Genomic DNA, 22009 nt, shown 5'->3' with positions numbered 1-22009 from the left:
AACTGTTCGCTGCTCTGGCACCCCAATGGTGGAACAAACTCCCTCACGACGCCAGGTCAGCGGAGTCAATCACCACCTTCCGGAGACACCTGAAACCCCACCTCTTTAAGGAATACCTAGGATAGGATAAAGTAATCCTTCTAACCCCCCCCCCCCCCTTAAAAGAGTTAGATGCACTATTGTAAAGTGGTTGTTCCACTGGATATCATAAGGTGAATGCACCAATTTGTAAGTCGCTCTGGATAAGAGCGTCTGCTAAATGACTTAAATGTAATGTAAATGTAACCAGAGTTAGGCTATTGGTGTCTGTGTTAAGGTGTCCGTTAAGTTGATATTAGTGCAGGGTGCGGATTCACCCATAAAGTTACGGTGGTGTCTGCCAATGTGTGCTGTGGTAATGTCACGGAAGGAGACAGATAAAGAGGTGTCAAGACTTATGCGACACACACACACAGACAAGCTCACACACACACACTGTCTTCCTTCAGTGTCCTGTGACAGCGGGCTCTGGCATATCTACCCGCTACCCCAAAGAACTTCACCTACACACACAAGAACACACATACACATACACACACACACAAGCAAACACATGCACATACACACATATCATGTGTAGAGTATCTATCAGCCACTTCCACCCATATAGCAGACTCAGCGTTGCCTCTTTAATGCATATGAATCACTGATGTATATTAACCCTGTATTGCTGATTCTATGTATTGGCCAGTGAGAGGCTTTGAAGCCACCGGTCGGCCATATTGGCACTCCCCAGAAGAAGCTGGGTCATTTCTAGATCGCATACAGCTTTTGTCAAATTTGACGTCAAAAGTTGAATTATTTTTTATATTTTAGATAACCCTAACCCTTTTCCTAACGTTAACCTAATTATCCTTACCTGCTACGTTAATTCTCCTAACCTTCTGTGTAAGTTCTCTGAAACCTGCTATGAAAAGTCAATTTTGACAAAAGCTGTATACCTTCTAGACTAAACCAAAAAGCAGGTTTTGAATGGAATTCTACAGTATTTCAATTAAATGTTTCAAGGACAAAATTACATGTATTTAAGTATGTTTTTGTTGTAGTGGAGACAGTAACATTAGTACTTTCAACAAATTATACTTTAAGGAAAATATTTATATGTATTTCTTAATCTTTTATTTTTATGTTAGCTCACATAATATAATTATGCATTAAGGTGTCTGTAATAGAATAAAAGTGGCAAAAACAAATGTTACATTAATAAATGCATTTCTATAGCTTCCAAAATATTTTTTACAATGGTGGGGATGTGTCAAGGTGGAGGCACGATGGCTTTAAAACAGCGCCCTCTGACAGTCATCTAGTGTAAATATAAATCATTGATAGGAAAGGCTTAATGCGTGATTAATAACGGTTTGGTCAAACTAGTTCTTGATGTACTTCTGTAATTGCAATCATTTAGTGTGTTTTCAGCTAGTTTTGTTAAGATTGGCCTATGATAGAGTGCAGAAATTGCATCCAAGTACAACAATAATATTGTACAAATTATTAATGGAGGATTGCAAAGTTGCGTAGTGGCCTGGTTTTCTAGAGCAGTTAGTTGTTTTATACAGTACCAGTCAAAAGTTTGGACACACCTACTTATTCAAGGGTTTTTCTTTATACATTGTACTATTATTCTACATTGTAGAATAATAGTGAAGACATCACGACTATGAAATAACACAAATGGAATCATGTAGTAACCAAAAAATGTTAAATAAATCAAAATAGATTTGAGATTCTTTGAAGTAGCCACCCTTTGCCTTGATGACAGCTTTTCACACTCTTATCATTCTCTCAACCAGCCTCATGAAGAAGGCTTTTCCAACAGTCTTGAAGGAGTTCCCACATATGCTGAGCACTTGTTGGCTGCTTTTCCTTCTCTCTGCGGTCCTAACTCATCCCAAACCACAGTCACCCAACCTCAATTAGGTTGAGGTCGGGTGACTGTGGAGTCTAGGTCATCTGATGCAGCACTCCATCACTCTCTTTCTTGGTCAAATAGGGCTCCCGAGTGTCGCAGCAGTCTAAGGCACTGCATCTCAGTGCTAGAGGCGTCACTACAGATACCCTGGTTCGAATCCAGGCTGTATCACAACCGGCCGTGATTGGGAGTCCCATAGGGCGGCGCACAATTGGCCCAGCGTCGTCCGGGTTTGGCCGGTGTAGACCGTCATTGTAAATAAGAATTTGTTCTGAACTGACTTGCCTAGTTAAATAAAGGTTAAATAAAACAAATAAATAAAAATAGCCCTTGCACAGCCTGGAGTTGTGTTTTGGGTCATTGTCCTGTTGAAAAACAAATGATAGTCCCACTAAGCCCAAACCAGATGGGATGGTGTATCGCTGCAGAATGCTGTGGTAGCCATGCTGGTAAAGTGTGCCTTTAATTCTAAATAAATCCCTGACAGTGTCACCAGCAAAGCCCCCCCACACCATCACACTTCCTCCTCCATGCTTCACGTTGGGAACCACACATGCGGAGATCATCCGTTCACCTACTCTGCGTCTTGCAAAGACATGGTGGTTGGAAGCAAAAATGTCAAATTTGGATTCATCAGACCAAAGGACAGATTTCCACCAGTCTAATGTCCTTTGCTCATGTTTGTTGTCCAAAGCAAGTCTCTTCTTCTTATTGGTGTCCTTTGGTAGTGGTTTCTTTGCAGCAATTCGTGAAGGCCTGATTCACGCAGTCTTCTCTGAACAGTTGAGATGTGTCTGTTACTTGAACTCTTTATTTGGGCTGCAATCTGAGGCTGGTAACTTTAATGAACTTATCCTCTGCAGCAGAGGTAACTCTGGGTCTTCCTTTCCTGTGGCGGTCCTCATGAGAACCAGTTTCATCATAGCGCATGATGGTTTTTGCGACTGCACTTGAAGAAACTTTCAAAGTTGACTGATCTTCATGTTTTAAAGTTATGATGGACTGTCATTTCTCTTTGCTTATTTGAACTGTTCTTGCCATAATATGGACTTGGTCTTTTACCAAATTGGGCTATCATCTGTATACCACCTCATACCATGACACAACTGATTGACGCAAACACATTAAGAAGGAAAGTAATTCCACAAATTGACTTTTAACAAGGCACATCTGTTAATTGAAATGAATTCCAGGTGACTACTGTACCTCATGAAGCTGGTTGAGAGAATGCCAAGAGTGTGCAAAGCTGTCATCAAGGCAAAGGGTGGCTACTTTGAAGAATCTCAAATATTAAATATATTTTGATTTGTTTAACACTTTTTTGGTTACTACATGATTCCATATGTATTATTTAATAGTTTTGATGTCTTCACTATTATTCTACAATACAAAAAATGTTATAAAGAAAGAAAAACCCTGGCATGATTAGGTGTGTCCAAACTCTTGGCTGGTACTGTAGGTGATAGCACTTAGTGTCTAGTAGTTATCCTGTATATCCCACTTTGTTCAGGCCCAGTCTTATTTGATTCAGGCTATATCAGGGGCAGCTGAATTGATGGGGTCCAACCCAGGTGTTTTCGCAGTCAGCCCACGACCCTGCTCACTGTCCACAGTCAAGGCACAGCTATCTATCCCTCCCCATTAATGTATGATGCAATCTACTCCATAACTCTCCCTCCTAGTCCCTTCCTCCAATTTCAATGCCAACAGGAGTGTCACACCTAATGTTTTTGAGCAAGCATTAATGGCCTTGCTATTATACAATGTAACTCTAAAAGTCAAAAGAAAACGGGGTGACAGTATACAGGTAGCATGTGCACTAACAGCTAACCTAGCTCATAGTCCGATTAGAGCAAGGCATAGAAAGTGTCCCCACTTTACAGCACAGAACAGACTACCCTCCATTTGTTCTCTACACAACAGGTCCTCTCTTAACATAACCATTGCAACAAAATGGTGAGGGGGAAAAAATGCCCCTCCTGCCATCTCTTCCTGTACGGATGATTAATGACTCGGCGATGGCTATTTACCTAAATGCTCTAGCGTTGTTTGATTTAGCCCTGCAATTTCAGTGTGTTTTTTACACCTTTCTCCTTGGATTACATGGCCTGCCCAGCGGCTCTAAGGTACACGATGGAGGTCTAGTTTACGGCTCCTTCCCTCCTGTTCCTGGCTCATTAGAAGTGTTACTCTCCAGAGTTGCTTTTTCTTTGATAAAGCAACTGATTGTGAAGGCCCTCAAAAGCCCCAATCACTTGAGCTTGATCGCCACTCTCCCTTTAAAACACTCAAGTTTGTGTGTGTGTGTGTGTGTGTGTGTGTGTGTGTGTGTGTGTGTGTGTGTGTGTGTGTGTGTGTGTGTGTGTGTGTGTGTGTGTGTGTGTGTGTGTGTGTGTGTGTGTGTGTGTGTGTGTGTGTGTGTGTGTGTGTGTGTGTGTGCATGTTTTTGGAAAAGAGCAGTGGTATGTTTTGTCTGATTATGTTTTTTGATTGTGCACCCCAGAGCCTCCATGGCCACTGAGTTTAGCTTCTATCATAAGGGGCAAAATCACGTAAATCAAATAAGGTGGGTGGGTGGAGGGGCTGAACAACAGTATTGATACAGTCCAACTATCAACCCCCCGTTGCATATGGAAGACGTTCCTGCCGGGGGGGCTACTAGAAAATGAGTGGTCTCCTAGACTCATGTCTGACTGCGATTCTAGTCGGTGGCTTAATTTCACACACTCTCACACACACACTGCCTCGGGTCAGAAGGAGACAGGAGCGGCAGTTATCAAAGCTGTTTGTCAGGGTCTTGTTTCTGTCATCTGGTAATGGTCTGCCTTGTGTGTGTCCTTTTCGAAATTGTCGCTCTCCAAGGCAATTGGTATAGCTTCATAGAGCGTGTGGAAGGAAATGTATGGGAAAGATGGGACAGCTAATGTAACAACATAGAATGTAGGGTGGAATAAATGGAATTGGATAGTTCCGAGTCAGAGCAGCCATTCCTATGTGTGTGTGTGTTTGTGCGGGAGTGTTTGTGTGTGTGTACCTTTTTTCTGTGTCTTTATGCGTGCGCACTTGTACGTACACATGTGTGTATGTGTGTGTGTACTTATGCGTGTGTGTCCCTCTGCTGCAGATGGAACGTGCTGGGCATCCAGGGCTCTCTGATGAGCTACTTCACGGAGCCCATCTACTTCTCCAGCATCATCCTGGGCAGCCTGTACCACGCCGACCACCTCTCCCGGGCTATGTACCAGCGCATCGCCGACATCGAGGACCTGCCCCAACAGTTCAGTCTCAACAGGCCTCTACTGAGCGGTCAGTACCCTCACCTTTAAACCTTGACTCCTTTACTTCTTTGCCCCCCCCCCCTCTAGCATCTAGACTCTCATGCGCTCAGGGTCGTGTTCATTTTGGGGGACGCGACAGAACATGTTTTAAAACGTTTTGCCACAGAAAACTAAAATGAGTCGAAGGTAGACCCTTCCTGTTTCAGTCCCACCCCGTTTTTCACCCGTTTTGGTGCTTAATGACCACGACACGGGCGTAGACTCTCATGCCAAAGAACACACACGCTAAGACTAACTCAAGTACCACCGCATGCACATTCAAACACTCCAATACTTTCAACACTTTGCTTAGGTGGCTAGGAGGCTAGTTGGCCTCTTGTCTGTTTCCTCACGCTTTCTCTGCGAAGACCAATGCAACTGGACACTGTGACTCCATGGGCAAGCCCACTGTAGGCACAAGGGTAAACACCAATCATGTATAAATGTCTACGGTAAATACCCAGCAGGACCGTGGGTAATCACATAGATGGGTCTCCTACCGTAGTCTTATTGAAACACTGCAGTTGTCATCTGAGGTGACATTTACTTACCCTTCCTGTGTGAGTTTGGATAACTTGATGCCCTTTGTGCCAAATCGGTGGAATCCATGCAACCATTTGTTATAAGGTCAGATCTGTTTAGATACTCTCAACATGTTTATTCGACTCCAGGCTTTTTCTTTGTGATATTTCATTATATATCCCTTTGTCAAGTTGTTTTGTGGCATTTGGAACCGGCTATGCGTTCTATAGCACGTACAGCTAAAATAATGTGCATTCCCCCTTCCATCCCACTGTCCAAACCACCTCCTACACCTGTTGTCAGGGTAGGGGCTAAGGCAGGGTGAGGGCTACCTAGTAACAGCATATTGTCCTTTATTTTCCATTGCACGGCTCTTTGAAATGTTTTGCTATGGTGTGCCTGAATGAACATGGCCCTGATCTCCCTCCAGATCTCACACAAATGCAATAGCTGTCCCAACTGGTGCGCTCAACTTCCTTCTCGCCTACCTTACCCTCTCTCCTCTTCCTCCTCCTCTCTGTCCCCTCCGATGACTCCCTGAACTGCAGGTAAAGAGATAATGGGAGGGTTATTAACTTTTCTTCCGCTTTAGGGAGTTTTGCCGTGAAGGAGCTTTGCGCTGTGGACGCTCAGCATTCAGCCCTTTAAATCATAATCCCCCTGCCAGGCAGCCCAGTGCACTGCAGAAGAGAAAGGAACCGAGGCGTTTAACACCCTCCGCTGAAAGAAGGATTTATGCCTCCAATCTATCTTCTCTCTAGGCCCCTGCTTGGAGGAGCACATGTACTGTAATAGAGGCTTTATCCCAAACACACTAGGTGGACATTGCAGCATCATGTTTTGATGGGTATTTTGTTAACGTACAAAGACTTGCGACTTTGACCCGTCGTGCCCTCGCTTGTGGAGCAAAGGCTTGAGTTAACCACGATGAGAAGCCTTCACCAAAACCTGAAGAGTCATATGTTTTCTTTCAGAGCGAATGCCTTGCTCTCAGAAGGATAAAAGCGGGCATGAGTCACATTTGCGGTTGGTTAGACTTGCGTGCTTCCTTTTAGAAAAGGGAGTTAACTTTCAGAGTTAATGCCTAGGCTCGTCATTGAATCCCATTGGCTCAGACTTGCGTGCTCACTGTTAGAAGGTGGAGTTAGAGCTGCTGAGTGAGTGGCTATCTGTGATTCCAGGCATCAGCAACGCAGAGGCGAGGCAGCCGGGCAAGGCGCCCAACTTCAGCGTGAACTGGGCAGTGGGCGACCAGGCGCTGGAGGTCATCAACGCCACCACGGGCAAAGACGACATGGGGCGCGCCTCGCGCCTCTGCAAGCACGCCCTCTACAGCCGCTTTATTCGCCTGCACTCCAAGGTACGGAATGGTTACACACACACACACACACACACACACACACACACACACACACACACACACCACAAGGGCTCTCCTTGAATTAGTGTTTATGACTATCAGCACTACTCACAGAGGGTGTGTGCAGCACAACACATTAAGACCAGCTGGAGCACAGATCAAGTGGTTGTACGTTTATGCACTGTACAAGTTGCTCCTCAATATCCTATTCAAAGTAGTCTTCTGCTTATCTCAACATCTGTTTTGCTCCCCTCCCCACGCCAGTTGTCATCCACACTGAGGATCAAGGTGTCCAAGCCCAGCTCGTACCACGACGCCAAGGAGGCGGCTGTAGAGTACCACAACGCCAAGCAGACGCTGATCAAGGTCTTCCACAAGTCGGGCCTGGGGGCCTGGGTGAAGAAGCCCATCGAGCAGGACCAGTTCTCCCTCAACTCCTGATCGGGCAATTAGGGGGGAACGTCTTCACTCAACCCACTGCACCCCAACCCCCTCTCTAGACCTGAGAGAGGCTCTTCGAAACTACCAGCCACTGAGACTTCACGTGTGTGTGCGTGCGTGCGTGCGTGTGTGTGCGTACATGCGTGTGTGTGTATGTTTGTCTGAGTGTGTGAGAAATAATGCACGTGGTTCTGGCCACCTCCCTCCGTCCAAATAACTCTGCTCTCATTCCTCATCGCTGTGACGTCATCACTTGCTGTGTCTGTCTGTTTGTTTTAAACCAACTAAAATTCAAATACCTTTTTATGTCCTTATGGAAATAAAAATGTATGGTATTTTAAACTGGAATCCTATTTAGTAGTTGTTTTTTGTTTGTAAGACTTTACATGAGGTTGTCCATATACCATGTAGTTACTATATAAGTACTTCTGTAACTAGAATGTACAATGATTGGCCGGATTCCATTTCTGTTATTCAGTTAAATGTAATTACACTAGGAAACTCAAATGCCGTATGACTTCATGGTATATTTTTTACGTATTGTGAGATTTGACCTTTTTCTTTTCCTATTTTATTACATTCTTGCCCCTGTATTAAAAGCACATACAGTGGGGAGAAGAAGTATTTGATACACTGCCGATTTTGCAGGTTTTCCTACTTACAAAGCATGTAGAGGTCTGTAATTTTTTATCATAGGTACACTTCAACTGTGAGAGAATCTAAAATCCAGAAAATCACATTGTATGATTTTTAAGTAATTAATTTCCATTTTATTGCATGACATAAGTATTTGATACATCAGAAAAGCAGAACTTAATATTTGGTACAGAAACTTTTGTTTGCAGTTACAGAGATCATACGTTTCCTGTAGTTCTTGACCAGGTTTGCACAGACACTGCAGCAGGGATTTTGGCCCGCTCCTCCATAAAGACCTTCTCCAGATCCTTCAGGTTTCGGGGCTGTCGCTGGGCAATACGGACTTTCAGCTCCCTCCAAAGATTTTCTATTGGGTTCAGGTCTGGAGACTGGCTAGGCCACTCCAGGACCTTGAGATGCTTCTTTCGGAGCCACTCCTTAGTTGCCCTGGCTGTGTGTTTCGGGTTGTTGTCATGCTGGAAGACCCAGCCACGACCCATCTTCAATGCTCTTACTGAGGGAAGGAGGTTGTTGGCCAAGATCTCGCGATACATGGCCCCATCGATCCTCCCCTCAATACGGTGCAGTCGTCCTGTCCCCTTTGCAGAAAAGCATCCCCAAAGAATGATGTTTCCACCTCCATGCTTCACGGTTGGGATGGTGTTCTTGGGGTTGTACTCATCCTTCTTCCTCCGAAGACGGCGAGTGGAGTTTAGACCAAAAAGCTATATTTTTGTCTCATCAGACCACATGACCTTCTCCCATTCCTCCTCTGGATCATCCAGATGGTCATTGGCAAACTTCAGACGGACCTGGACATGCGCTGGCTTGAGCAGGGGGACATTGCATGCGCTGCAGGATTTTAATCCATGACGGCGTAGTGTGTTACTAATGGTTTTCTTTGAGACTGTGGTCCCAGCTCTCTTCAGGTCATTGACCAGGTCCTGCCGTGTAGTTCTGGGTTGATCCCTCACCTTCCTCATGATCATTGATGCCCCACGAGGTGAGATCTTGCATGGAGCCCCAGACCGAGGGTGATTGACCGTCATCTTGAACTTCTTCCATTTTCTAATAATTGCACCAACAGTTGTTGCCTTCTCACCAAGCTGCTTGCCTATTGTCCTGTAGCCCATCCCAGCCTTGTGCAGGTCTACAATTTTACCCCTGATGTCCTTACACAGCTCTCTGGTCTTGGCCATTGTGGAGAGGTTGGAGTCTGTTTGATTGAGTGTGTGGACAGGTGTCTTTTATACAGGTAATGAGTTCAAACAGGTGCAGTTAATACAGGTAATGAGTGGAGAACAGGAGGGCTTCTTAAAGAAAAACTAACAGGTCTGTGAGAGCCGGAATTCTTACTGGTTGGTAGGTGATCAAATACTTATGTCATGCAATAAAATGCAAATGAATTACTTAAAAATCATACAATGTGATTTTCTGGATTTTTGTTTTAGATTCCGTCTCACAGTTGAAGTGTACCTATGATAAAAAATTACAGACCTCTACATGCTTTGTAAGTAGGAAAACCTGCAAAATCGGCCAGTGTATCAAATACTTGTTCTCCCCACTGTAGGTCATGATGCTAAATACTCATCCAAAATGGTGGTTACAGTCATTGAATCATCATTCATTTTAAAATATTCTCTTGTGAACATTTTACGCTTATTTATTTATTTGGATGACGTTGTCGGTCATTGAAACCATTCCCATTCCTATTCCATACTTGAACAGGGGCCCTGGTGGAGGCTGTCGGTGATTCCCCTCGAGTCCTTTGGCCTAGGGAGTTTAGGGGATTGGGTAGGCGCTGCACGTTTTTTTCTTCTTGACTTAAGCCATGGCTTTGCATGGGAACTGTCTCCGAGGTCTGCAGAGCTGATTTGGTAGGGAACCACCAGGATCTCCTCGAGTGAATTTTGAATGCCAGCATCTTATTTCTGCACAGGCAGCTTCAAATCATTTTTCTCTCTTTGGATGTACTTGTTTTTGGGGAGGGAGGGGCTTTGTTTTTAGAATTGCAACTTTTGACTTTTTCTTTTTTGAGGATTGAAGGATTGCACTGCAACTGAATAATGACAGGAATTAAGTCTTTCCGTCAATGACACTGCATAGGAGCTACATTGCACCTTCATAAGCACGAGCCTCATGGACATTATGCATCCATGCCCTGGGCATTTATAAATGCTTATGTTAACAACCTCAGTTTGATATGTCATGGTCATGCTACACAATACAAGTAAGGTGACATAACACATCTTGTGTCAATCTGGGGTTGTTAGGAAGGTGTAAAGTAGTCCATATGTCATGTCATTCATAGAGAGATGGGAAGAGCTTATGTCATCATTTAAATACCTTTTAAAGGCCCAATGCAGCCGTTTTTATATCAATATCAAATCATTTCCGGGTAACAATTAAGTACCTTACTGTAAAGATTTTTTTTTAACAAAAAAGCAAGAATTTTGTTGGGCTTTCTGGGAGTAAACTAGCTGTTATTGGCAGAGAGGTTTGGAACTTTCTTTGTTATTGGTCTATTAACCAATTTACAGCATGTGATGTCACCATGGAAAGCCAGAACTCCCACCCATGCAAACCTGCTGATTAAAAAGTCCTGTGTAGATTGTATTTTCAACCAGCAACTATCAGGAAATAACACTAATCAACATTTTTTCACACTTTTCTAGTGTTAGTTTAATCAGCTGTTGTACAAAATGATATAAAACACAGGAAAAAACTGCGCTGGGCCTTTAAAGGCAACACGAATGCTGATTGCTCATTGTGTGAGTAAACTTCCAAGGGAACACAAAGAAACGCATGAGAGTTTTTACAAAGTTGAGTTTGGTACCACCCACCCACCAAATGACCAATCTGTGTATGCTCGCTCCAAGTCCTATTGGTCCATATACCTGGGTCTTCTATAAGCCCTCTTCTCCACTGTCTGCCGTGTGCTAATCTTTTCTATTTCAACTATTTCTACAACGTGATAAACTCTGGATGCCAGTAATGACAACTTGCTACTGTATTACCTGTGTGTTCTCTCTTATAGACTGGTCATATACCTGTAATATCAGCATTGTACATTTGTTTATTATTGAACGTTGTGCGTTGCACTTGATGGCCAGTGACAAACCACAATTTGAACCGACACGCTGCAAAGGGATTGATATTATGAGATATTCTTTACTTAGTGTATTTTTATATCCAATATATTTGATTCAAAACAGCAGGGGAAGGGTGTTTGGTTTGAGTCCCAGCATTGTGTGTGTCGTGTGTATGTCTAAAGTGAGGTGAGTGTGTGTGTGCGCATGACACAGCTCGATAAACGTCATAACAGGATATTAGAGATTGCTGTGGAATCTTCACCAAAGATTATGTCCTTGTGTTTTCCCACAATTTTCTTTTGAGCAACAAAATAAAAATTGGGAATTATTTTTTTAACACCTGTGTTTCTCACGCACAAATTGCTGATTTTAAAATATGACAATGTTTTAGTTATTGTACTTTCATTTTTTCCAATTTATTTGATTTGTATAAAATGATGGGTTTGTGTTCTGTTGTATTCCAGCTTTGTGATGGAATCTTACTTGTCGGGCTCTTTCAGTATTTCTGTAGCTGTTGATTACCAAGGTGTATATATTGTGAACCTCTCTGATGTTATATTGCTGTGGAATGATGGGGATAGGATTAATACTGGTTAAACATGTGATGCCTGTGCAACTATTCTTCCTTCCTTCACTGTCTACTTCTTGTTCCCCCCCCCATGAAACTGCTGGGATGTATTTGATTTGTTTTTGTCCTTTACTTAGAACTCTTTAAAAAAACAGCTAGTCAGGTTCTTTCACTGCAACGGCCAGAGATTTGCTAGTCATTGTAGAGCAAAAGTCAAATGTCCTGTGTTGCTGTGTCCTTGTGATACAAATGTATGTTCTGAATCATGTACGTCCCCCTACCCCCACCGACAGAGGGGGAACCATGCCACGATGCAGGCCTCAGCCAAGAGAACTGGATCAAGGTCACAAGCAATATAACCCCCAACGCCCCTTTTTAATGAGGCCCAACCAGGAACGGGAGCAAAAAGAATGGCTCCCCTCCCCCTCTGTTTTCCCCCCTTGTCGTAATCTCTTTATAAACTGACTGTCTGAAACTTTCTTTAAAGACTGCCTGCTTCTCTATAGTATGTTCCTTTTTTTTTTTTGACTGCACTAAAGATGTCAATCGATGATGTCATGACACAAACCGTCCCCCAAAATGGACAGGTCGGAACTATTTCCAAGAAGCTGAACTGCAACCCTATAACCTAGTGGTCCCAGTGGTCTATAGTCCCCAGTCGGTCGTTTGGTCAAGACGGTCGGCCGCCCTGACCGCGTGGTGACTGTTAAGTGGTCCCTATGTGGTCCACTCGGGTGGTCAGAGAACTCCTCCACCCTCCTCACCCCACGCCCGCTGTGCAACCTCTACCCGGACCACCATCTTGCATGTGCTCCCACTCTGAAGCTGCACCTAAAGCATGACGACATACTTTTAAAGGACTCGTATGTAGAAAAAAACGGATAGATATATTAAAATGAGCAAAAATAAATAAAGGAGACCATAGTTTACTTTCTTTCGCGGAAGTTGTGTCATTCTTTGCGACGTGTGCGTGGTTGTATACTGTTGTTGTGCAGAACGTATGGAGCCCATGAAACACACAGACTCCTTATCAGCAAGCAGCCTCCCATCTAACCCTTATCTTTCTGCACCATCCCACGCTGAGAAGAAACCACACCAGATCTAAAACAAGCGCTATATTTTCCACCTAGAACATTGAAAAGAGAGATGGTATTGTTAGATGTTACTCTGTAGTCAGTCAGTCTGTCAATCTCAAGGTTCAACAGGATTAGTGGACATGGGCTTTCCTTCCACTTTCATGTTTTACCTACAAATAGCTCTGGAGGTAAGGCAAGGCCATCAAAAGGTGATGCTGTGAAGACTAGGTGTGTATGATGTCTGTCTGTCTCTGACTGTGTGTGTGTGTGTGTGTGTGTGTGTGTGTGTGTGTGTGTGTGTGTGTGTGTGTGTGTGTGTGTGTGTGTGTGCTCGACCTTGAAGCCCCTGCAGTGGTCGGTGGAGATGCTAAAGGTGTGTTTCTGAGTTTCATTCGGTTCCTCCAAAAAACAACTCCAACTCAATGTTGTCCTGTAATAAAATCAACAGGGTAAAAAAATATTGATATGAAAATCAGCATCAATACTTGTTGTGAGTGTGTGGGATATGCTTTTCATGATCATATAAAACACAACTATCAAATTCTTACTGAGCCTGTGAAAGCAGATCAAAACATGCCTAATGACGAGCCAAGGCAGTGTACACGAGTAGCCTAAAGGAAACTCTTCCTGTCCTCCATTATTTAGAACTAGGATCTGATTTAAAAAAATACTCTCAAAGGTAGCTGTGGCTAGGAGTGGGATTTGGGTTCAATAATCCTTGACCTAAAACCTATACTTGCATTGGTAACATTGTAGTTGACTTCTTTGTCATCAAGGCTGGGTTTATTTTGTTGGGAAGTTGTTAGTGTCCCCAAACCCCTCCTGAACTGTGTGACCGTGTCTCTGATATATCTTCCCTTGTAGAATTGTATTCTCAACATCAAAACGCTTCAATTTCTTCCATCAGCAAGAGATTGAAGGGAACATAGCTGCAGTTGGTGTAAGAAAGGTAATAGTTTAGCTCTGGGTATCCTCTTGCTGCATGCGTTTTGCCTGAGAGTATGGGTGTCAATGACTGTACTGTACAGTATATATGAATCGACAAAGCCATCGATCACGTGACACGATTCCTATGTGAAGACTCAATAGCGCATTGAAGCCAAATTAAGTCAGTTAAGGCCTTTGCAGACTGTACAATTTTAGCCGTCTTATGGCACGATTTTGCCATCCCAGACAAAATGTCCACATTGTCTGCAAATTCTTAGGTTGTAAACAATTTTCGGACGTCTTGGCACGTTCAGTGTGACAATGTCTAGATCTGCCGATTTAAGTACCACTATGTGCAGTCATAGGCTCCGACAAAGTTCTGGAAGTGTCACATTTGTTTTGCCTTAATTGTGTAGTGTGGCTGGTGTTACGAGCCGATCCCGGTGACGGATCAATAGAAACAAGGCTGACACTGAGTATTCACACAATAGTCAGATTAATATATTAGTTTGATGACACATCTGAAATTTTTATAAATGCACAAAATCAGCAAACAAAAAGAACATTTTATTTTGGTGAAGTTTTGCTGAAGTCTATTTGAGTTCGGACATATAAAGTTTGTATGTGAAAACTAATTCTAAAATGCATTGCTACGTTCAGCTTTTCCAAACACTTCACCGGAGCATAAGCATCAATTGACGATTGCGCTGCTGGTGCTGGAACATACGCAGATCAAATACACCACTGCAGCTGAAGTAGCCTCGCAAGCCAATCGCAGAATGTGACGACAGAACAGAAGCAAATCGTACAATCTGGCCAAGTTGTTATCAAGATTTGTATTTGGTAACATCGAGCAATGTAATCGTAGAAGACGAAAGGCCTTTAAGATGGCGTCACATGGAAACATAACATGTGCAGTTTGAGCTACTCCAGGAAGTGACTTTGAAGGTTAGCTCAGTGCTGCCCCCTCTCATTGTGTAATTCAAGTTGAAGGCCGACCGGGGTAGTGCATGCTGCCATTAGCCCAAAAAACTATCCTATCTTCTGTGTGCGATTTTTAAAAGGGGCGTACGTCTGGTGTATTAAAAGCATTATGTATTTGAACAGTGAAGATATAATTTCAAATTTGTCTCCATACTCCAGCATTTTGGATTTGAGATCAAATGTTTCATGAGATCAAATGTTCCATAATGCATTCATTACACATCTACAAGCATTTTATGAATGTGTTATAACAGGTCCCAACCGCATATTAAAGATTGATGAAATATATCCAAAGCATATCTGTAGCGCATTCATGTCATGCTATGTAAGAGGTCATATTTAGGTATCTTAATAGATGCATCACTACAATGACTGCGTAGTGTCATTATTATGGCTTTTTTCAAAAGTGTGCTTCTGTCATACCAGTGTTAGTGAATACCCCAAAATAAATGTATGCTGATATATAGCCTGCACCAGCCCCATTTCCCCCTCTGGCCAGTATACACCCGTGACTTAACTTCTTCTTCTCACTGAGGTCAGTGCTTCATGAAGATCCCAAGAGGGATGAATCCTCAGAGTGCATTTAACAGATCAAATCATGTAGTTGTGGGTCATATCATAACTCTTTTGTAACTCATTAACATCCCTCCTACACATGACAATTAAGTTGACCGTACTGGTCTATAACGCACACATTATGGGTCTATGTATGAATTCCATGCAGTCAATGTAAAGTCAAGTCTATTTTCCCATTCATGAAGCATTTATAGCTAAGCACTTCATGGTAATTAACTGTGCAGTTTGCTACTCTGATCTATAATACCAACATTAAAAGGTCTATACAGTGCATTCAGAAAGTATTCAGACCCCCTGACTTTATCCACATTTTGTTATGTTACAGCCTTGTTCTAAAATGGATTGAATAACAATTGTTCCTCTTCTCACCCATAATGACAAAGCAAAAAAATGATATTTTGAAATGTTTGCAAATGTATTACAAATAAACTGAAATACCTTATTTATATAAGTATTCAGACCCTATGCTATGAGACTCAAAATTGAGCTTAGGTGCATCCTGTTTCCATTGATCATCCTTGAGATGTTTTTACATCTTGATTTGAGTCCACCTGTGGTAAAATAAATTGATTGGACATGATTTGGAAAGGCACACACCTGTCTATATAAAGGTCCCACAGTGCATGTCAGAGCAAAAACCAAGCAATGAGGTCAAAGGAATTGTCCGTAGAGCTCTGAGACAGGATTGTGTTGAGGCACAGATCTGGGGAAGGGTTTTAAAACATTTCTGTGGCATTGAAGGTCCCCAAGAACACAGTGGCCTCCATAATTCTGAAATGGAAAGAAGTTTGGAACCACCAAGACTCTTCCTAGAGTTGGGAGCCCGGCCAAACTGAACAATCGGGGTAGAAGGGCCTTGGTCAGGGAAGTGACCAAGAACCCGATGGTCACTCTGACTGAGCTCCAGAGTTCCTCTGAAGATGGGAGAACCTTACAGAAGGACAATCATTTCTGCAGCACTCCACCAATCAGGCCTTTATGGTAGAGTGGCCAGACGGAAGCCACTCCTCAGTAAAAGGCAATTGACAGCCCGCTTGGAGTTTGCCAAAAGGCACCTAAAGGACTCTCAGACCAATAAGAAACAAGAATCTCTGCTCTGATGAAACCAAGGATACGTATGGAGGAAATCTGGCGCCATCCCTACGGTGAAGCATGGGGGTGGCAGCATCATGCTATGGGGATGTTTTTCAGCGCCAGGGACTGGAAGACTAGTCAGGATCAAGGGAAAGATGGATGGAGCAAAGTACAGAGAGATCCTTGATGAAACCTGCTCCTGAGCGCTCAGGACATCAGACTGGGGCGAAGGTTCACCTTCCAACAGGACAACGACCCTAACCACACAGCCAAGACAACGCAGGTGTGGCGTCGGGACAAGTCTCTGAATGTCTTTGAGTTGCCAAGCCAGAGCCCGGACTTGAACCCGATCAAACATCTCTGGAGAGACCTGAAAATAGCTGTGCAGCGACATCCAACCTGACAGAGCTTGAGAGGATCTGCAGAGAAGAATGGGAGAAACTCCCCAAATACAGGTGTGCCAAGCTTGTAGCGTCATACCCAAGAAGACTCGAGGCTGTAATCGCTGCCAAAGGTAATTCAACAAAGTACTGAGTAAAGAATATAAATACTTATGTAAATGTGATATTTCAGTTTTTTATTTTTAATACATTTGCAAACATTTCTAAAAACCTGTTTTTGCTTTGTCATTATGGGGTATCGTTTGTAGATTGTTGACAATTTAATCCATTTTAGAATAAGGCTGTAACGTAACAAATGTGGAAAACGTCAAGGGGTCTGAAAACTTTCCGAATGCACTGTATATGAATTATATGCAGTCAATGTAATGTCACTTATATTTTATCATTCATAAAGCATTTATTAACATGCCTCAATGATTTAAAAAAAAAAACAATATGGACAAAACACAGAATGTTAAAGAAATATTCACATTTTCCAGATGTAGCTAGCACAGAAAACAATTGTTGAAGTTCAAGTGAAATGTACAGTGAAATACTTAACTTGCAAGCTCTACCCAACAGTGCAGTAATCAATATCAAAATAGGTAACTAATACAGTATCTCAGAAACAGCCGCCCTCCTGGGCTTTTCATGAATGACAGTGTATAGGGTTTCCCAAGACTCTTCCTGGAGCTGGCCGCCCGGCCAAACTGAGCAATCGGGGTAGAAGGGCCTTGGTCAGGGTAGTGACCATTCCCAAGAATGGTGCAACAAACAAAAAACATCCAGTCATCCGCAGTCCTGTGGGCGAAAACAGATAATGGATGAGAGAGGTTGAAGGAGAATTACAAGAAGCCTGCAAGCTAACAGGCGGGCCACAAACAGTGGTGTGCAGAACGGCATATCGGAACGCACAACTCAACGATCCTTTCCACGGAATGGCTATTGCAGCAGACGACCACACCGGGTTCAACTTATATCAGCTAAAAACATGAAGAAGCAACTCCAGTGGACATACTGGAGTTGGACAATAGAGGAATGGAAAAACATTGCATGATCCGACGAACACGATTCCTGTTGCGTCATGCTGATGGCAGAGTCAGGACTTGGCGTATGCAGCATGAGTCCATGGACCCAGCCTGCCATGTGTCAACGGTACAGGCTGGTGGTGGTGGTGTACCGCTGTCCAATCTGCAGCAACTGTGTGATACCATTGCCTCAGCATGGACCAACATCCCTGTGGAACGTTTCTGACTTGTAGAATCCACATCCTGAATAATTCAGGTTGTTCTGGAGGTAGGGGTATCCAACCCGGTACTAGATAGTCGTACCTAATAAACTGTCTAATATTGAGTTGCACCCCCCCTCCCCCCCCCTTCTGCCCTCAGAACAGCCTCAAGTCATCAGGGCATGGACCCTGCGTTCCACAGGGATGCTGGCCCATGTTGACTCCAATGCTTCCCACAGTTGAGTCGTGTCAAGTTGGTCAGTCTATGTCATGAAAAGAGCAGTTGTTCTTAATGTTTTGTACACTCAATGTATAATAAATTAAACAAATTAGGGAGGACGCTATATACCGTATAGGGTCAGTGCCAGCACCAAATGTACAATGTGCAGAGATGGCACCGACAGCGAGAGCTGCCTCACTTCTAGTCCTTAGGAACCTTTGCAGTATTTAGTTTTTTTTACATTGTTAGCCCAGAAAACCTTTAGCTTTATTACATACAGCCGGAAAGAACTATTGGATATCAGAGCGACGTCAACTTACCAGCACTACGACTTTCCCGAAGCGGATCCTCAACACCCTGCTACAACTCAACTCCCCATGGAGTGAAAAAAGGTAGGTGCGGGTAAGGATGACAGAGACAGAAAATATTACCATTTACAGGGAATACATTTCCATCACACGGTAAAGTGGGGAAAAGGGGCTGGACGGAACCAAATCAAAGAAAGTTAAAGTTTCCCCTCTCCTACCTACCCACTGGTTACCTATTCTTAGCACCACCTGGTGCACTAACCAAAACACAGGGGGTGGTATGCCCAGGTCCTACCTAGTGTGCATGGACATAGTAAATACTACAGGTATATGTATGCCCGCAGGCCTCTTGCCTAAACACTCCCAAGGTGCCTTCCCCCACTGGAAACAAATGAAACAGAATAATTTCCCAAACTTAGTGAACAATTTGAATAAACCAAAAACGCTAGGTACTATGGCAAACACATACCTCTGCAGGAGCGGCTACAAAATACTTTCAACAACTTTACAGACCAACAACCAATACAGGACATACAAAGAAGCTCTCTCTCCTAACAAAGGAACACTGGGTTCCAAGCTGCAGGAGTCGGTAATTGCAGACAGCTGTATCCCCTGACGAGAGGGAGGGGTCAGAGCTTCAATTAGTGATGGGCCGACCAATCAGCTGCTTAGGAATCCAGGAAGCAATTTCCTGAAATACACACACATATACACAAACCCACAACAACACAGAAACTGGGGAACGTAACAATTACAAACAGAAATACTCCTCAGTTTCATCAGCTGTCCAGATGGCTGATCTCAGATGATCCCACAGGTGAAGAAGCTGGATGTGGAGATCCTGGGATGGTCTGTGGTTGTGAGCCCACTTGGACGTACTGCCAAATTCTCTGAAACAATGTTAGAATTGTCTGGCAACAGCTCTGGTGGACATTTCTGCAGTCAACATTCCAATTCCATGCTCCCTCAAAACTTGAGAAATCTGTGGCATTGTGTTCTGTGACAAAACTGCACATTTTAGTGGCCTTTTATTGTCCCCAGCACAAGGTGCACCTGTGTAATGTTCATTCTGTTAAATCAGCTTCTTGATATGCCACACCTGTCAGGTGGATGGTTTATCTTGGCAAATGAGAAATGCTCAATAACAGCGATGTTAACACATTTGTGCACAACATTTGAGAGAAATAAGCTTTTTGTGCGTATGGAACATTTCTAGGATCTTGAAACATGGGACCAACACTTTACATGTTGTGTATTTTTGTTCAGTATAGTTACACGCAACCGTTGGGTTGCTGAACCTTTGAGTTATACATATCATACTAAATTGAGTGTACTATGTTATGTCTAGTCTATGAGACCAGCATGACCATTGACATCAGTGAGAAGAAGAAGATATACCGGCCGGTGGGGGAATCAAAATGGTTTGTCCTTTTGTTTTATTCACTTTTATTTATTTTTTATTTAACCAGGTAAGTTGACTGAGAACACATTCTCATTTACAGCAACGACCTCGGGAACAGTTACGGTGATGAATGAGCCAATTGTAAGCTTGGGATGATTAAATGACCGTGATGGTTTGAGGGCCAGATTGGGAATTTAGCCAGGACACCAGGGTTAACACCCCTACTCTTACGATAAGTGCCATGGGATCTTTAGTGACTACAGAGAGTCAAGACACCTGTTTAACGGCCCATCCAAAAGACAGCACCCTATACAGGGCAATGTCCCCAGTCACTACCCTGGGGCATTGGGATATGGTGCCTCCTACTGGTCCTCCAACACCACTTCTAGCAGCAGCTGGTCTCCCATCCAGGGACAGAAGCAAGCCAGCAGTGGGATACAGAGTAGTATGCGTACAGTGGTATGGCAGAAGCACACTTGCCCATGTGAGGAAGTTAGGCTCGCGAGCATTTTAGCTAGGTAGCCTATGATGACAAAAACGAAAGGTATGACAGAGCCATAGACCATTTGACCAACATGAAAGAGAAGAGGATGGCATTGGCTTTCAACTAGTTTCCAAGTAGAGTGAGTCCCCCCCAAAATGTACCTGCACACACACACACACGTGCACGCAAATAAATCAGTACCATGGACAGCCACATGATATTTAGCAACATTGATTGGACTAAATTGTGTTTGGTATCTTTAAGTTTGTTTTCAGTGTATTAAACTAAGCATATACAGTTGAAGTCGGATGTTTACATACACTTAGGTTGGAGTCATTAAAACTAGTTTTTCAACCACTCCACAAATTTCTTGTTAACAAACTACAGTTTTGGCAAGTCGGTTAGGATATCTACTTTGTGCATGACACAAGTCATTTTTCCAACAATTGTTTACAGACAGATTATTTCAATTATAATTCACTGGTATCACAATTCCAATGGGTCAGAAGTTTACATACACTAAGTTGACTGTGCCTTTAAACAGCTTGGAAAATTGCAGAAAATGATGTCATGGCTTTAGAAGCTTTTGATAGGCTAATTGACATAATTTGAGTCAATTGGAGGTGTACCTGTGGATGTATTTCAAGGCCTACCTTCAGACTCAGTGCCTATTTGCTTGACACAATGGGAAAATCAAAAGAAATCAGCCAAGACCTCGCATCAAACGCATCATGATGTGGGGGTGCTTTGCTGCAGGAGGGACTGGTGCACTTCACAAAATAGATGGCATCATGAGGATGGAGAATTATGTGGATATATTGAAGCAACATCTCAACACATCAGTCAGGAAATTAAAGCTTGGTTGCAAATGGGTCTTCCAAATGGACAATGACTCCAAGCATGCTTCCAAAGTTGTGGCAAAATGGCTTAAGGACAACAAAGTCAAGGTATTGGAGTGGCCATCACAAAGCCCTGACCTCAATTCTATAGAAAATGTGTGGGAAGAACTGAAAAGTGTGTGCGAGCAAGGAGGCCTACAAACCTGACTCAGTTACACATGTTCTGTCAGGAGGAATGGGCCAAAATTCACCCACCTTACTGTGGGAAGCTTGTGGAATGCTACCCAAAACGTTTGACCCGAGTTAAACAATTTAAAGGCAATGCTACCAAATACTAATTAAGTGTATGTAAACTTCTGACCCACTGGGAATGTGATGAAAGAACTAAAAGCTGAAATAAATCATTCTCTCTACTATTATTCTGACATTTCACATTCTTAAAATAAAGTGGTGATCCTAACTGACCTAAAACAGGGAATATTTACTTGGATTAAATGTCGGGAATTGTGAAAAACTGAGTTTAAATGTATTTGGCAAAAATGTATGTAAACTTCCGACTTCAACTGTACATCCTTGTTGATTTGATGATGTTTAAATGTTTAAGTTGAAATGGTGCTGGAAGAGCAG

The 22009-nt window shown here is 43.1% G+C and overlaps 1 protein-coding gene and 1 long non-coding RNA gene across 10 annotated transcripts in view; one reads left to right on the top strand and one right to left on the bottom strand.

The window, feature by feature from the left end:
• Positions 1 to 12818, top strand: part of adarb1b (adenosine deaminase RNA specific B1b) — a 181936-nt gene extending 169118 nt beyond the window's left edge. For all 9 annotated transcript variants that reach the window (XM_071340322.1, XM_071340320.1, XM_071340323.1 and 6 more), the window contains 3 exons: positions 5073 to 5254; positions 6969 to 7147; positions 7412 to 12818. In XM_071340322.1, the coding sequence (XP_071196423.1) occupies positions 5073 to 5254; positions 6969 to 7147; positions 7412 to 7588 (538 nt within the window). In that variant the 3' untranslated portion in view covers positions 7589 to 12818. The remainder of the gene's footprint in view (positions 1 to 5072; positions 5255 to 6968; positions 7148 to 7411) is intronic.
• Positions 12819 to 17077: 4259 nt separating this feature from the next.
• LOC139538174 (uncharacterized) lies at positions 17078 to 18758 on the bottom strand. The gene is made up of 2 exons (XR_011667680.1): positions 18670 to 18758; positions 17078 to 17702 (listed from the first exon to the last, which is right to left on the bottom strand). It is a non-coding gene; the product is annotated as an uncharacterized lncRNA (long non-coding RNA).
• Positions 18759 to 22009: the final 3251 nt, after the last annotated feature.

Source organism: Salvelinus alpinus, chromosome 14, assembly GCF_045679555.1.
Source record: "Salvelinus alpinus chromosome 14, SLU_Salpinus.1, whole genome shotgun sequence".
NCBI classification, from domain to species: domain Eukaryota; kingdom Metazoa; phylum Chordata; class Actinopteri; order Salmoniformes; family Salmonidae; genus Salvelinus; species Salvelinus alpinus.
Note: the sequence above shows the minus strand (reverse complement) of the source record. Positions and strands in the feature narration are given on the sequence as shown.